The following is a 12,748-nucleotide window of genomic DNA, read 5'->3' on the forward strand; positions in this document are numbered from 1 at the left end:
ACAGTGGAAAAGACTAAATGTGAGGGCAGAAGACGGGAGCAGGACGCGCGTGCCCACAGCCGGCACATGGCTGCGAGCAGCCCCCAGGAGGCCTGCAGCCCGGCCGTGCCCGCAAGGATGCAGCGAGTGCGTCTGTGGCAGCCGAGTCACAACCGCGAACGACAGGCCGAGGGGTGCTGCCCGGGGACGCCCTGAAGCTGCGGGCGACGCCAGCCCTCGCCTGCCCGCAGGTGCGTCAGTGGTGCCCTAAAGCTAAGTCCCGGGGCCGCGGGTTCTCGCTTCGTCGTGTGCGCAGTGGTGTCTGCGCTGTGTTCAGGCTTGGTCGGCGCGTTCGTCGTAGTCGTTTTACAGTTGCGGATAATCCTGCGGTGACTGTTCTTGCGCGTGGCGTGGCTCCTGGTGCGTGTGGGGACATATGGAGGAGGCGGAGAGTTGAGTGCTGGGATAGGATCATGGTCCGTGTTGCTGCATAAGCACCAAGCTGTTGTTCTGGCTTCCCCCTCCATCAGGAGTTTTACGTTTCATTGCTTTTGGGCAGCATTTAGGATTTCTGGCTTGAAGTTTTATTTACATGGTGAACTATGTTACATGTTCAGTGTGATTTTAATCATGATTTTGCTTGTTACTAAATGAGATAAAATGCATTTCACATGGTTTGGAGTTATTCATGTTTTTTCTCTTCTGAGAGGTGGTCACATTGTTTTGCTCATTTTTCTGGGATTGGTAAAAAATAATTCTAACGAAATCACAAGCACTCTTTTTCTGATTTTTGTCATTATAAGCATTGCAAATATATTCTTATTTATGGCTTGACATTCTCCTCTCTTTAGGATGTATTTTGATTGATAAACTGAAGTTCTTAATTTTACATAGACAGATTTATCAATTTTTGCCTTTTTGATCTGTTCTTTTTATGTCTTGTTTTTAAAAATCCTTCATTATTTTTCTGAAAAAATTTTTTCCCCGTACACACTGAAGACTTCGTTTCTGGCACGAGCTGTGTATTCTACAACTCAGGTCGATTTAGGGCACTGTCTACCTGGAGTTAGCATTTAATGCCACAGGTTATGGGTCTCAGACTGCTCCCTGCTTCCAATGGTAATTGTAGTTTTTAATGTATTACATATAAGAGGAAAACTAATTAACATATTCTAGTTTCATAACAGGTTACATATACTTGTTCTTCTTCGTGGGGTATTTAGTTTTGTGAAAGAGGCAGTTAGTTTTCCTCAAATATTCTCACATTGTTTCATAGTAATTGAATCCCTCCAATTTGTAGGGCATGCTTCGTGCATGGCCACCCGAAATAGAGACCGTTTGCCAACTTCCTTGTAGCCAGGTGTGGCCGTGGCACCATGTTTGGCCAATGAGGTGGAAGTGCATGTCAGTGGAAGTGATTTAAGCTGTGTGATAGAGAGAACCTGGGTCTCTGGCACCAGCGGGAATAACTCTGGCCAAAATAACTGTGAAGGAGAAATAACCTCTTTTATAAGCCAGTGTCATTGTTGGATTTGCAGGGGAACTCACAGATGAATTGTAGCTATCCCTTGCTGAGAAGGAAATGCTGATACTACTCACTCAAGTGTTTTCAAGACTTCTTTTCCTCTGTTTCCTATATCCGTCCAATATACAACTTAAGTAGTTCTTAAGTTTTAATGGGCATAAAATCATGTTAATAAAAATGACCTAACCTTGGGGTTCCTGCTTTGGTGGGTCTGGTGGTGAGGCCCAGGATTATCTGTTTTTCTGAGGTTGACATCACACGGATCACAGTGAGAAATTACAAAGAGACCTTCATGGTTCTCAATAGTCTCCAGCTCAGCTGTACTCTATATGCTGAGAACAGTTTCTTTGGGATAGTGTAAGACATGGATGATCTGCACAGTATTTCCCCCCTCTTTTTCCCCTTTATGATGAAAGATAAACCTCTGCCAAAACAGTAACTTGGACAACGGTGCTTAAAGCAAGTGCCCTTCAATCTGAATGTTATTTTGGAATCAAAGGATTGGCAGAACATATTAAGAGGCAAATCAGTTCATGGAATTAATAGGTGTTTGGAGTTTTCTCATGGAGTTGTCTGAATAACTTCATTATATCTCCCCAACACGTGAACACACACACTTAGTTCAGGTAAAGCACTTGTCTAAACAAGAAAAAATTTGCACCCCACCCCCGCCAAGGTCATTTGGTTCTATCCAGAGACTTTTGGGGTTCCATAACTAGGTGAAGTACCACTGGCATGTAGTGAGCAGAGGCCAGAGATGTTGCTAAACACCCTGTAATGCACAGGACAGTCACCACAGCAGAGAGATTTCCAGCCCAAGTGTCAGTAGTGCTCAGGTAGGAAATCTCCAGTGCAGAGCCTTAGAGTTTTCCTGGGCGGTGATACATGTGTTTTATTTCTTGAAGGGCTAGTTTGCCTGTCAGCCAGAGGGGATATTGCCGAGGAGCCGTTTTTGCATTGTCCACCCATAACCCCCCCCCCCCCAACAATTATAAACAAAATGAGTTAAATCAGCCTAAATATCCCAGGGGGTCATGATTCACAATGAAGGAATCATTAGCTCTGGCGTGGGGGGCAGCCTCCAGATCTCTTCAGTGACCTCCTCTTAAATTACGGTCCACACACTGTGCTTTTTGGTCACCTCTCGTTTCCCCTTCACCTGCCAGAGTGTTGGGTGCAAACTTGCTCCCAAGTCTGGTCATATTACAAAGCCCCTTCTCTCTGTTATTCTCAGGGCCTCACAGGACTTCTTGTGCTCAGGCAAATAAACACGCTGCCAGTAATCCAGTAGAAACCTTACAGACAGCAGATGTCAAATATAGCGAAGAGTAGCGGACAGTCTGTAATTGCTTGCTGCTTTTTTGTAAACCCCACACAGGAGCCCTGAAAGCAGCACAAATCCAAGGCAGTAAGAGAACCAGGGTTGTCCCTTTGTTGTTCCTAATGAGTTGACTCGCCTTTACCGTCTCTGTGCCCACGGGCTGTCTCGGCTCCCAGATGGAAGAGAGACACGCAGGCATGTCAAGTACCAGGGGGAGGAACTAATTTCAACCATGACTTTAATCATGCTGACTCTCCCTTTTGGCGCTCAGTAGCTGCAGACAAATAAGTGCCAACACCTTGGGCCATGGCAAGCCAGTGCCTCACACTCCCAGAGACAGGACACGTGACAACTAAACCCTGAAGCTCAGTGTTCGGTCAGTTGCATATCCCAGCTCCTGTTTTCTGAAGGAGCTGCAATTAGTCTGTGGTATAAAGGGAAACAGATTAGAACTGATGCATGCGAGTCGTTTGATAGAAAGCATGCCCCAAAGCGAGGGAAGAGGAACCACACTTAGAATGTTAGTCCTTTCACGGGGGAAACTTTGTCTTGGGCAGAATGACTACAGGGCTTCACTGATAATCAAAACACCCGCATTTTATTCTGAGCCAGAAGCTCAGATGTCACAGGGGGCCAAACGGATGTTACAAATGAATGAAAAGGAGGGGACGTGGGAAGAATGTTGTGGAGGGGTCTTTGATCATCTGGATTCACGCCTTTCTTTCAGCCTCCACCTCTCTCCCAACAGCTCTGCCAAGTTGTTGGCAAGCAGAAATGCATTTTCAGATCTTTCCATTTTTCAAAGATATGTGATAAATACTTATTTAGAATGTAAACAATTCTAATTTTTGTAACATGGAAAGTAATTTTATTTAGAAAAGTATTACATGGGCCAAAATAACAAACTAAAACACATCTGTCGGCTGGATGCAGCTGTGGGCCGCCAGCTGGGGCTCCACTCTTTGACCCTGGACTTGCAGTCCGTGCATCCTCTAGAAAAGAAGTAGCTTATGATGCCCATGAGTCCCAGGAGCCTGATAAAAGCAGTAAAAGTGAGTATACTGCAGTGACTTCTTTTTTTTAACGTTTGCGTTAGGACCCGCATGCATTCCTGGGAGACCTCAGATGGCAGGTGCCAGGGTGACCCTTTTCATTTCAAGCTTCTCCTCCAGGTGTCGCTACAGTTCTCCTTTGAGGAGGACAGTAGTCACTGAGCTCCCAGTCCCCTTCGTGGTAAGGCTTTTCTGATGACCCGGCCCTGCCACGTCAGGCAGCCAGCTATGGAGGAACAAAGATTAGACACACCCCTTGATGCCAGTAACCGTCGGGTCAGGTTACCTGTGTGGCCACAGACACCGGCTGATGGCCACTCTGGAATTGCTCTCGGTCTGGATTTGCTCTGTCACAACATAACATCTTCTCAACAGCTCCTACCTTTCAGGACGGCATGACAGAAGAGCAGCTGGAAGATGGCTTGTGTTAGCCAGCACTCCCGCTCATGGTCCCGGAAGGGGTGCATTCAACCCTAAGGGCGGTGAGGGAAGGGCTGACTGGATCAGTGGGCACCGTCGGTACAGGGGCGTCCGGGGGGACAGATCTGGGGCCGATCCCGATCTCTGGATATGCACTCTTCCCTCGGAAGGGCACTCCTGGACTCGCTCTGCCTTGTCCTCCCCCTTTATCTGTCGCAGATATCTCTTTCTCCTGCCGCAGCTCTTGTGAAGCTGCCCCTTCACGATGCATTGCTCAGCATCAGGGGGCAGTGCTAGGAATGGATGTGGGTGCTGGAAGTGGAAGAGGGCTGAGAGCATGTAAAACTTAGCTTCCTGCTTTCATATTGCGGAACCTTTTAGAATAAAATGTTCTCAGTGGCTCTTTTGCCTCCTTAATGAGCACAGCTGACCCTTGAACTACTTGGGTTAGGGTATAGACCTCCCATACAGTTGAAAATCCATGTATAACTTTTGACTTACCCTCCCCCCCAAATTTTTGTCCCTCAGTATCAGCTGGGGATTGGATCCAGGACCTCATGCAGATGCCACAATCTGTGGGTGCTTAAGTCCGCCATACAAAATGCCATAGGCCTATGCATCCATGGGCTCCCCACTACAGACAGAGAACAGTACAGGTATTTATAGACAAGTCTGCATAGGACCTGTGTTGTTGAAGGCTTAGCTGTCTTGGAAGGGTCCATCCTTTCGCATGAACCCTCTTGCAGGACAGAGTAGGACAGAAAGAGGTGGGAAAATGCCACCTCTCCAGCGAAGGTGCTGCAGTCTAGACCTGCAGGTACGCGCCCCATACCCGGCTTCTCTCTCCCGTGTGCAGCATCAGGACCAGCATAGCAGAACTTCAGCAGCTTGCTCCCGTCTTCTGCTACCTCCTGCTCCATCTTGACCTTCTTAGTCTTTTTCATTGATAGTACATCCGCGTTCTTTTGCCAACAGCAGTCCCTAACCTGCCCCCCTGCCCCATGCATGAATGAGGCAGCTGAACGGGGCTGGAGGCAGGGAGGAAGGAGACAGGACTGATTGGGAAGAGGTCCATTAAAAAGGAAGACATTTCTCCCCGTTTGACGTGAGCAAAGTCTGCTAGTACACATCCTCCTTGTTGAGGTTTCCAGGCCTTCCCTCCTGAGCCATGTGGTCAATGGTAGGTCTGTTTGCTCTGTTGCCAGAGTGATTACAGCCTGACAGAGCTCTACTCTGTTCCTGTTTTTATTACTGTTATGAATTCTGTGCTCATGGCATTGGAAGGTCTCCCCACACAGACCCAAAGCTTGGGGAGTCACGAAGCCACAAGCATAGCAGTCACTACTCGGCAGCTCTTGGGCGAATAGGATTAGCATGTTCTCTTTATTTGGTAAGCAGAACCAGAGATTTTTTTTTTTTTTTTTTTTTTTTTTGAGTTTCCTTTCTATATTCTTTTTTTTTTTTTTAATATATTTTATTGATTATGCTGTTACAGTAGTTCCAATTTTTTCCCCTTTACTCCCCTCCACCCAGTATCTCCCTCCCCCAGCATCCCCCCCCCAAGTCCATACCCATGGTTCGTAAAAAATAACTATCCCTCCCTCTCAGATATTAAGACCCTTTGTAATCTTGTAAAGGACAATGGGCGAAGGTCTCAAGCTCCTCTAGCTGCTTCAAGCTGGACATGGTCGTCGTCCTACCTACCCTTGGGTCCAAGAACCAGAGATTTTTAGACTTACACCCATAGGAAAGAGAAGGATTCTGTATCGAAAATGTCCACTCTCCGGCCTAGACAGTGAGCAGGATAGGACTGGGCATGTGCATGTCCTTGGTGCCACCTTGGATGAGCATTGCATTTTCTCGGTGAGAAAGGCAAAGAGGTTGGGACAGGTGGGACTTGCGGAGCGTATCATCTATAAGAAGAGATGACCTCCACATCCCTGAAAGCTTTTATTAAACAATGTGTGAAGTTTAAAGCCCTGCATGTTGACCTGAACGTTCGATTAGTGTCCGGGAACATTTATTGGAGCCCTGGTTCTGGTGGGCCTTAGCTGCATCATCTTGAATAAGGCATTGCTGGTTTATGCATCTGTAAAACGAAGAGTTAAGCTTGCTGAGATTCCTCTCATGCTCAAATTCTAGACCGCTGAAAGCACAGTCTCTGATTCATATTTAGCCTCCTGTACATTGTCCAGAAAGACAGGAAAAGGCACTCACAGAGGGTTTAGCTGTCTGCTGTGTCATTCATGGCTCCAGCTCAAATGCGCCAATAAAAGACCCAGGGAAGGTCCAGCGTAGGAGTAAAGGACACATTTGAAACCCAGCCCACACCTTCAGCCCTGCTGTTCCCACGAATATGAGGCCTTTTGCAGTTACTAAGGAAACAATCATCAGGAAAAGATTAGGGAGCCCGGGCTGAAAGGATGGACAGAGGCACTTTGTCGAGAGAAACCCATCAGATGGAGTCTGGCAGGGACGCCAGCATGCTCAGCGATTGATTCTGTGCTCAGTGGAAAGCATCAGAGTCCATCTGATGGAGTCGGGGAGTGGGGAAGCCTAGGCGCCCCGTCCTCTCTCTTTCTTCTCGGCCACCTATTAAGCGTTCGCAGATCTGCATGGCTGGATTGGCTTAGTTTAACTCCTCTGCTGGGTGCATGTCCATGTGGAGGAAACACAAATTTAATTCAGTTCACAGACTCTCCAAACTTGTTTAAAACTAAAAGATACCGACAGTGTTTCTAGGGACAATGTCAAAGGAATAGATTTCTTGTTGCTTTACCTTTACTAGACCCGAAGCTGTAGGATGCTTGCCTCTAAAGAACAGTAAGCACAGGCCCAGTGACCCAAAGAAATTGAGGGGAAGCTGGGGGTGCCGGGTAGTGTGAGTGATGCAGGAAGCAGGCCCCCAGGACACTAAATATGTCTAACCAGCTCTCACTTTGCCTTTGATCGTTTCCCAGTATTGAAATTAAAATCGTTAATTTTAATTTAATTTGACTAGTAATTTATAAAAGTGAATTTTAAATTTAATTTTACTTATAAGTTTAAAATCACATATTCTGTAAAATAGCATATTAGCCCTGGCTGGTGTGGCTCAGTGGGTTGAGTGCCGGCCTGTGAACCAAAGGGTCACCAGTTCGATTCCCAGTCAGGGCACTTCCCTGGGTTGTGAGCCAGGTCCCCAGTTGGGGGTGTGCGAGAAGCAACCTCACAGTGATGTTTCTCCCCCTCTCTTCCTCCCTCCCTTCCTCTCTCTCTAAAAATAAATAAATAAATAAAATTTCTAAAAAATAGGCTATTGATTCAGATATGCTACTCTTTCTAGGCTAATATGCATTGTTTACATAAATATGAGTGGCAAAAAGCAATTACTTAGTTTTCATGATTGGAAAACAAAGAAAATTTAAAGGATGTGTCCTCACTATGCATAATCAGTTAACATTTTAGTGTATATATATCATTAAAAAATTTTATTGGGATTATAGTGGATATGCTATGCTATAGTCAACTTTGACACTTTGACACTTGGTCATGAATCTGTCCCCTTGGTGCTGCCTATTCAAAACAGGTCTTGATATTAATAACCTGTGATGTGAACACAATCAAGTTTATTTGGCTAGTAATATACTGTGTGCATTTGGGATTTTCTCTGTTGTTCATCTTATGATCATTTATCTTAAGATTGATTTTTGGAATTTGAATTAACTCCAACCACTTAGACATTTTTAAGGCTTTTGAACTATATTATCCAATTGTCCTTTGGAAACAGTTAAGTAATATGTACTTCCACCAATAACAGACTATGATATGCCTGTTTTTAGCACTTTACCAACCAACCATTAGGATGTGCGGAGTGAGGGTAAAAATGAAGTGAGAAACGATTCATGCTATATTTCTGTTACAATAATTTACATTTTATATCAAATGAAGTTATCTTTCCCTTTATTGTGATTCAACTCATTTCCCTTTTTAGTTTAGTTTGTGGTATTTCAGGCTACTTGGATATATTTAAATTTTATTTATGTGATCATTTATATTTTCCTTTATTGTTTCTTATTGGTGGATATGCATACATTGACCTTCTGGTTTGGAGATGATAAAACATATGAATCTATATTATTTCTCTCAAAACGAACAAAAAACAAAAACAAACAAAAAAACCCATTTAATCCTTTAACCAAAATGGAATAATTTTGTATTTGTGGATATTTTTCCCTGAAACATCAATCACTTTTTTCTGTTTCATCTCCATCACAATCCATTTCCTGGTGACTTGAAAGGCACGGGTATCTTTTATCGAACCTTTGCACATCCTCTGGTCTTCGGTACTCTCCGTATTCTTCCGTTGATCTGCCTGCCATGTTTTGCAGCAATAACACCATCGCATTTAATTACTGTGAGAGAGTGCAAGATCTTCTGCCTCTCTGTAAGAGAAGATCCCGTTATTGTTTTTTACTCTTTATTCTGAGAATATTACTGGATATTTTTGCCATGTATTCTTCGGAAGTGGAATTAGTTTGCCAAGTCTGAAAAGTCCCCATTGGCGTTTTTATTTCCTTGCTTTTATAAACTAGCACGAGAAGAACTGACATTGAATGGTATTGGCCCTCGCTTTCTCAGAATTCAGCCTATTTCTTCATTTATTTAAACTTTCCTTGTTATCTCTTGGTAATCTCCTGGGGTTCATAATACAGCCCCTTGGGGTATTTACTATAAGTTCCATTCCTAGATATTTTATAGTTGTGTTGTTATTGTGAATGGGATTTTTTATTATACTTAATAATTTATTTTGCTGGTTAATAAAAGAGAATTGATTTTTGGATATTTAATTTGTAACATGTCTACATACTCATTTCTTGCCTTATATCTAATAGATTTTCTGTTTCACTTCATTCCTTTGGTTTTAGTACCTAATTAGTCTTCAAATAATGTAATGTGATTTTTCCCTAATATTTATAACTCATTCTTCTTTATCTTATTGAATTGTTTGAAGCTTATCAAATAATGACAGTAGTAAGAGCAGGCCATAATTTAAAAAAAAACTGTGTATATCAAGTATGATTTTGCCTATTGGTTTTATATAATTATTTATTTGCTGCTATTAATGGTAGTAAATACAATACTTGGACACTTTGACAATAAAAGCTTGGATAATTTGCAGTCAGCCAAGTACTAATCTAAATATGTGTGTGAGAGAGAGAGACTCACTGAATGATCTCAGCAGCTCTGTGAAATAGGCGACATTACTGTATTTATTATTATTGTTCCCATTATACAGATGGGAAAATTAAGGCACTGATGGGTCAGATAACTTCCCCTAAGACAAGCCAGTAGTAAGTGGCACCTCTGGGACTGAGGCCTCTGCATCTGGGCTCGGGGCCTGTGTTTGCACCCACTGAGCAGTGCCGCTCGCAGGTGTCAGAAGAGTCCTGTTGGGCTTGTGCACTTGGACCTGCCTCAGACACGGGCGCATCATCCAGAAGTTCCTGTTTCTCCCGCCTCTGCCTTTTGGTCTCCATGTACTAACCGCTTACGTTAGTAAATTTCCTAGTGATATCGTTCCCGTGACATTCTTAGAAAAATACGCTCCAGATGATGTTGTCTAATTGTTGCGATGTATTCCTATTTCTGAGCATCAATAACTTAAAAAATTGGGATATATATATACATGTATATATATGTATATACATGTATATATATACATGTATATATATACACGAAAGAGTTTGGCTTGCTGCCTTATGTGATATAATGATTAGTGTTTTGTATTAGGGTATGCTAATAGTTTCCTCCATTATGTCATTGAGTTGTAATTGTCATATATCATTATATTAGCTTCAGGTGTTATACTATGATTCAGTGCGGGTGTAGATTGCGAAATGATCACCACAGTAAGCCTAGCTGACATCCATCAGTGCACAGTTACAAATTCTTTGTCTTGTGATGAGAACTTTCAAGATCTACTCTCTTAGCAAATTTCACATCTGTTATACTGTGTTATAAACTGTAGTCATTATATTCCCCAGGACTTACTTATTTTGTAACTGGAGGCTTGTACCTTTTGACCATCAGTCTGTTCTCCCTATCTATAAGTTTGTGTCCTTTTTTTATTTTTATTTTTATTTGTAGATTCCACAGATAAGTGAGATCATACAGTATTTGTCTCTGTGACTTCACTTAGCATGATATCCTCAGGGCCTCTACATGTTGTTGCAAGTGGCAGCATTTCTTTTTTATGACTAAGTAATATTTCATTCTGTGTGTGCCTCATTTTCTTTATTCATTCACCCACTAATGGATACTAGGATGTTTCTGTGTCTTGGCTATTATAAATAGCAGGGTTATGCTGATATTTTAAAAAGAACTGTGAAACTCTACCTATGTGGGTTGCATATTCAGCGCTTCCTCTCCTCTGGGTTTATCCTCCGGAGACCCTCACGTGTGAGCAGCATTTCTGAGCCACAGTACGCTGTCCTCAGTTCTGTGCCTCTAGCGTCGTTGTCTCTAGTATTGAACGGTGCACGAGGAACCTTGCTCACGTTTCCCTTGTCTTCTCTCCCTTGCCGCCACTCGAAGTGGCTGAGGAGGCGGGTGTGAACGTCACCTCTGTCCTCTCCGCCACGCCAGCCGCTGTAGAGCGCAGAAAAGCAGCCCTGAAAGCAGGGCAGAGGGACAGGATTGGACCCCAGTGCTTCGACGCTTGGAAAGAGACTCTGAGATTTCTCTCTCTTTAAAAGTGATTTTTTTTCTAGACTTGAGAAAAATAACATGTCAAACATCTGTTTCCCCCTCCTGCTGCTGCTGTTTACAGAGGAACAGGCTTCCTTAACTCTGAAGTAACATCTCCTTTCTTCAGGAAAACAGGTGTGTAAACACGCTGCAAATCAGATTTTCAAATCGCTGAAAGGAGCTGGAAAATTTCCCACTTCCCTTTATCATTCCGCCTGGAAATTCTTCTGTGAGGCTTCTGGTTTCCCTGTTCGGATCTTTGTTTTTCCTTTGGGGCCTTGATGACCGAGCTTTAAAAATTGTTACTGTCCTAGTCCTCTTCTTTATATGGCTAGTATTTTGGATGCGGAATAATATTTAAAGAATATTATTCAACTCTCGATTCTTACTCATTTAAGCAAAATGTATTTATAAACCTGAAGACCTCAGGACCACATTGAATTCTGTCTCTTAAACATCTTTACTGAGAAGAAGAAGGGGAGAAATTGAGCTAATATTAATATTGTGAGGACTTTGAACTATTCCTGATAACTACATGCCTAAGTATGTGAAGGGAAGAACTGGCATCGCATTTTACAGATGAGAAAATCAAAGCTCGTAGAGGTCATTAAGTCCAGGATCACACAGTCAGACACTAGTGAGCCCAGTCTCTGTCTCCTCTCAGAAGACACGCGCTGTCCGCCATACGTGTAGGAGTCCCTCCTGGTCCATGTGCAGTGCTTTCTATTGAGTAGTCAGTCAAACGTCACTGACTAGTCTCTGTTACTAACCGTGAGGCTGGGGACAAAGTGTAAATCTACATGTCCTTCTGTGTGGAATGAAGGAAATAACACCTACTTCATAGGGCTTTGATGAGGAATCACTGAGTTAATGCATGGCAAGGGCTCAGAACAGTACCTGGCACATAGTAAATGCTCAATAAAGTGGTCTTAAAATTGTTATTACTCTCTGTTACATCATAGCATAGAGTGCATCCCATGCCTTTGTGTTCATATATTATTGCGACGCAGCTACAAGGTGGTTCTGACTTTTTTTTTTTTTTTTTTTTACTTTTAGTACTTACCTATGAAGGATCCTCCCTTGTTTTCTCCATTGGTTCATAAAAGTATGAGAGAAAAGAGGGCATTTCTTAGTAAGATGACTGACAAACTTGGGTTTTAGCAGTGAAACCCTTTACAAATGCAGATAAAGCACTGCTGCTTTGACCGAAGTGGGGGAGGGTGACTTTTCCATCTGCATGTGCCCTTCTACCTTGGGGTGCTTCTCTGAAACCCCAGCTGCCGAGGTAATGCGGCCTGAGACCCACAGAGCACACAACAGAACACATTGAACTGACTGACAAATACCACTAGTGCTCAGTATCTGTGATAGGCACGGGCCCGGGAGACCTGCCTCCCCTTCCCACATTGTCGGCACTCAGCCTCCTCACCCTGATGCTTGGTCTTCCCGGCAGGGGCTCCAGTTTGGTACGCGTGAGCTGGAGGAGATGGGAGCCATGTTCTGCCTGGGCCTCCTCATCTTGGAGCTCAAGTCCGTCAGCTGCAGCCGTCAGCTCCTGACCCGTGCGGCCACCCTGCTGAACGCGGAGGACGAGGCTCTGGACCACCACCTCCAGAGGTAGGGTGCTCACGGGGTGTGGGGCAGTGTGTCCTTTTGTGTCTCCATGGGAGAATATCTCAGAAAGGAGAGTCGAGTGGACCTAGAGATCTTTGACAAAGAAGA

General features: G+C 43.8%; 1 protein-coding gene across 1 annotated transcript in view; it reads left to right on the plus strand.

Moving 5' to 3' along the window:
- AGBL1 (AGBL carboxypeptidase 1) overlaps positions 1 to 12,748 on the plus strand; it is a 375,392-nt gene that overhangs the window by 253,225 nt on the left and 109,419 nt on the right. The window contains exon 21 of the mRNA XM_090263733.1: positions 12,480 to 12,643. Within this exon, the coding sequence (XP_090119859.1) occupies positions 12,480 to 12,643 (164 nt within the window). The remainder of the gene's footprint in view (positions 1 to 12,479; positions 12,644 to 12,748) is intronic.

Source organism: Furipterus horrens, unplaced genomic scaffold (genome assembly GCF_987537825.1).
Source record: "Furipterus horrens unplaced genomic scaffold, mFurHor1.1.pri manual_scaffold_16, whole genome shotgun sequence".
Taxonomy (NCBI): Eukaryota; Metazoa; Chordata; class Mammalia; order Chiroptera; family Furipteridae; genus Furipterus; species Furipterus horrens.